We start from the raw sequence: 2,199 nt of genomic DNA on the forward strand, positions 1-2,199 counted from the left end.
ATATATGCACATAAGCGTTGATCAGTTAAAACCAATTTGATGGCAAGTACATGTGGTGCTTGTTTTTCCATTCTTGGGATACTTCACTTAGTAGGATGGGTTCTTGCTTTATTTAGGTTTTGTGTGGCATTAGGCACTGTGGGAATATTCTTCTTATCATCCTTAGATTGCATTCTGTGTTCCTTTGTTCTCTCCTGTGCCTGCCGTGGCTGTTGTGCTTCACCCCGAACTTCCCACTTACTCAGTCATAATCTGAATGAAATTTTTTATTCACATTTCCTGCCTTGTCTGAGCCCAAACTGTTTCCCATCTGAGCTACACTTTGAAGGCTCTGATTCTTAACGATATTTCTGAGGACGCGAGTAATTGATTAAACAGTGGTTTTCCCATTGATTTGCAGTGTTATCCTTTTCGTTAGCCAAGTTGCCATATAGGCAGGTGCTTTTCTGTGTTCTCTCTTCTCTGCCATTGATCTGTGATTGCCTCTGCTTGTGCCAGTCCTACACTGTCACAGTGGTGACAGCTTCCCAACAACTCCTAATACACGGTAAATATTCTTCTCCTCTCCCTCCAAAGTGTCTTGGACGTTTGTGCTTCCAAATCAGCTTGTCAAATCTTATTGTGATTTTATATAGGATTGCATTGTGTCTATGGATCAATTTGAAGGCCTGAGACAGGTTTGACGTTTCTGGCTTTCCCTCCAACCTTCCCCCACCGCCCCAGCCATCTCAGCAGGGGGAAGAGGAAACATGGAGTTTACCCCCCCTCCCAGTAACCTTGCCACCTTCTTGGAAGGCAGAAGCCGCCCGGGACAGTTTGGGTTTGAGTGGATGTTTTTTCTGTCCTTTGCAGAAACAGGTGGGCTCCTGGGAGCTGGTCCTGCTCGTCCTGGGCTCCTCCTTCCCTGGTCCTCCAGGCCTTGCCTGGGGCGTCTCCCCATCCCTCTGCCACATTTCAGGAAAGCTGAGAAGCGCTTGGAGTGAAGCAGGAGAGACACAGTGTCCACAGCACGTCATGAGCTCGAATAAATACTTTCACTTCTCTTTTCCCCATTTGGGCGGAGCCCTCTCTGGGTACGTCAGCCTATTGGACAACTTTCTGCCCAGAGCCTGGCAGTTACCCTGGACCCAGGCCAGGCAGAGTGCAGGGATCGGAGACCGGGCCCTGAGGATGGCAGGCAGGGACCGCGACCTGAGCACCAGGTGAGTCTTTATCTCCCCCCTTACCTCTGGCAATATTGCTGCTTTCCTCCCTTTAGTCCAGTTCTTGTCTACAGTTTTACTTGAGTTTAGTTCCGCTTTGCAAAGACACAGGTATGCAATATAAGGAAATCAAAGAGTACGTAATGAGGACACTGGGTTTTTCAAACTGCAGCAGGACAGCTGCTGGTGTGAGTCCAAGTTGCCGTAACACACACGACTTCCTGTTTGCAGCTGCTGCTCAGCTGGCCGGGACTCTCCGAACACTGGAGCCTTTGAGGCATGGATTTGTTATTTCCCCATGACCTTTGAACCCTCTCCTGTCCCTTTGCCTTCTACCTTCACATAGGTGATGTCAAACAGGTGCTTTGGCTTGGGGTCTAAGTTCTTCCTCCATTGACCTTGGTCAGAAGAAGGAAAAAGAAGAGAAAGGCCCAGGACGGCAAAAGACTAGTGCAGGCTGAATATTTTTATTTTCACTTTAATTTCCTGTTTCAGGATGGGGGATATCTCTGCAAAGAAAAGGGATAGAAATCCTATCTTTTTTCTAGTAATGGGTTCAGAAAGAGCACTACTTAATTTTTTAATTTAGAAATTTTTAACACAAAAGAAATACGTTATACGTGGTTGTTCATAAAGCTTCAAACAACGTAGAGGAACATAGAGGAAAAGATCCTCTTCATCCTCTTGCCTCCCATCCCCAGTAGCTTCCCTTCCTGGTCTCGTCAACAATCTTGAGTTTAGCCTTCCTCATCTTTTCCTATGCATTTACCTGTATACAATGTGTTTTTGTAAAAGCAAAATTTGTGGTCCCGTCTTGTAACAAATGGGATTATGTTGCACGTGCTGTTCTGCGTTTTCGCTTATCTCAGTAGTGGAAATCTTAGACATCCTTTCACCTTAATACCTGTAGACCTACCCCGTTCTTTTTAACAGTGACATGCCTTACCATAGAATTGATGTTTCAAAATTTTTTAACCCTTTCCCAATTGAAGGACAT

At 45.7% G+C, this 2,199-nt stretch overlaps 1 protein-coding gene across 2 annotated transcripts in view; it reads left to right on the top strand.

The window, feature by feature from the left end:
• The first annotated feature begins 1,148 nt into the window (after positions 1 to 1,148).
• Positions 1,149 to 2,199, top strand: part of LOC105808829 (nuclear body protein SP140-like protein) — an 85,309-nt gene continuing 84,258 nt past the window's right edge. For both annotated transcript variants that reach the window (XM_012642587.1, XM_012642588.1), the window contains exon 1: positions 1,149 to 1,202. In XM_012642587.1, coding sequence (XP_012498041.1) covers positions 1,171 to 1,202 — 32 coding nt within the window. In that variant the 5' untranslated portion in view covers positions 1,149 to 1,170. The remainder of the gene's footprint in view (positions 1,203 to 2,199) is intronic.

The sequence above is a fragment of the Propithecus coquereli genome, unplaced genomic scaffold (assembly GCF_000956105.1).
Source record: "Propithecus coquereli isolate 6110/MARCELLA unplaced genomic scaffold, Pcoq_1.0 Scaffold18, whole genome shotgun sequence".
NCBI classification, from domain to species: domain Eukaryota; kingdom Metazoa; phylum Chordata; class Mammalia; order Primates; family Indriidae; genus Propithecus; species Propithecus coquereli.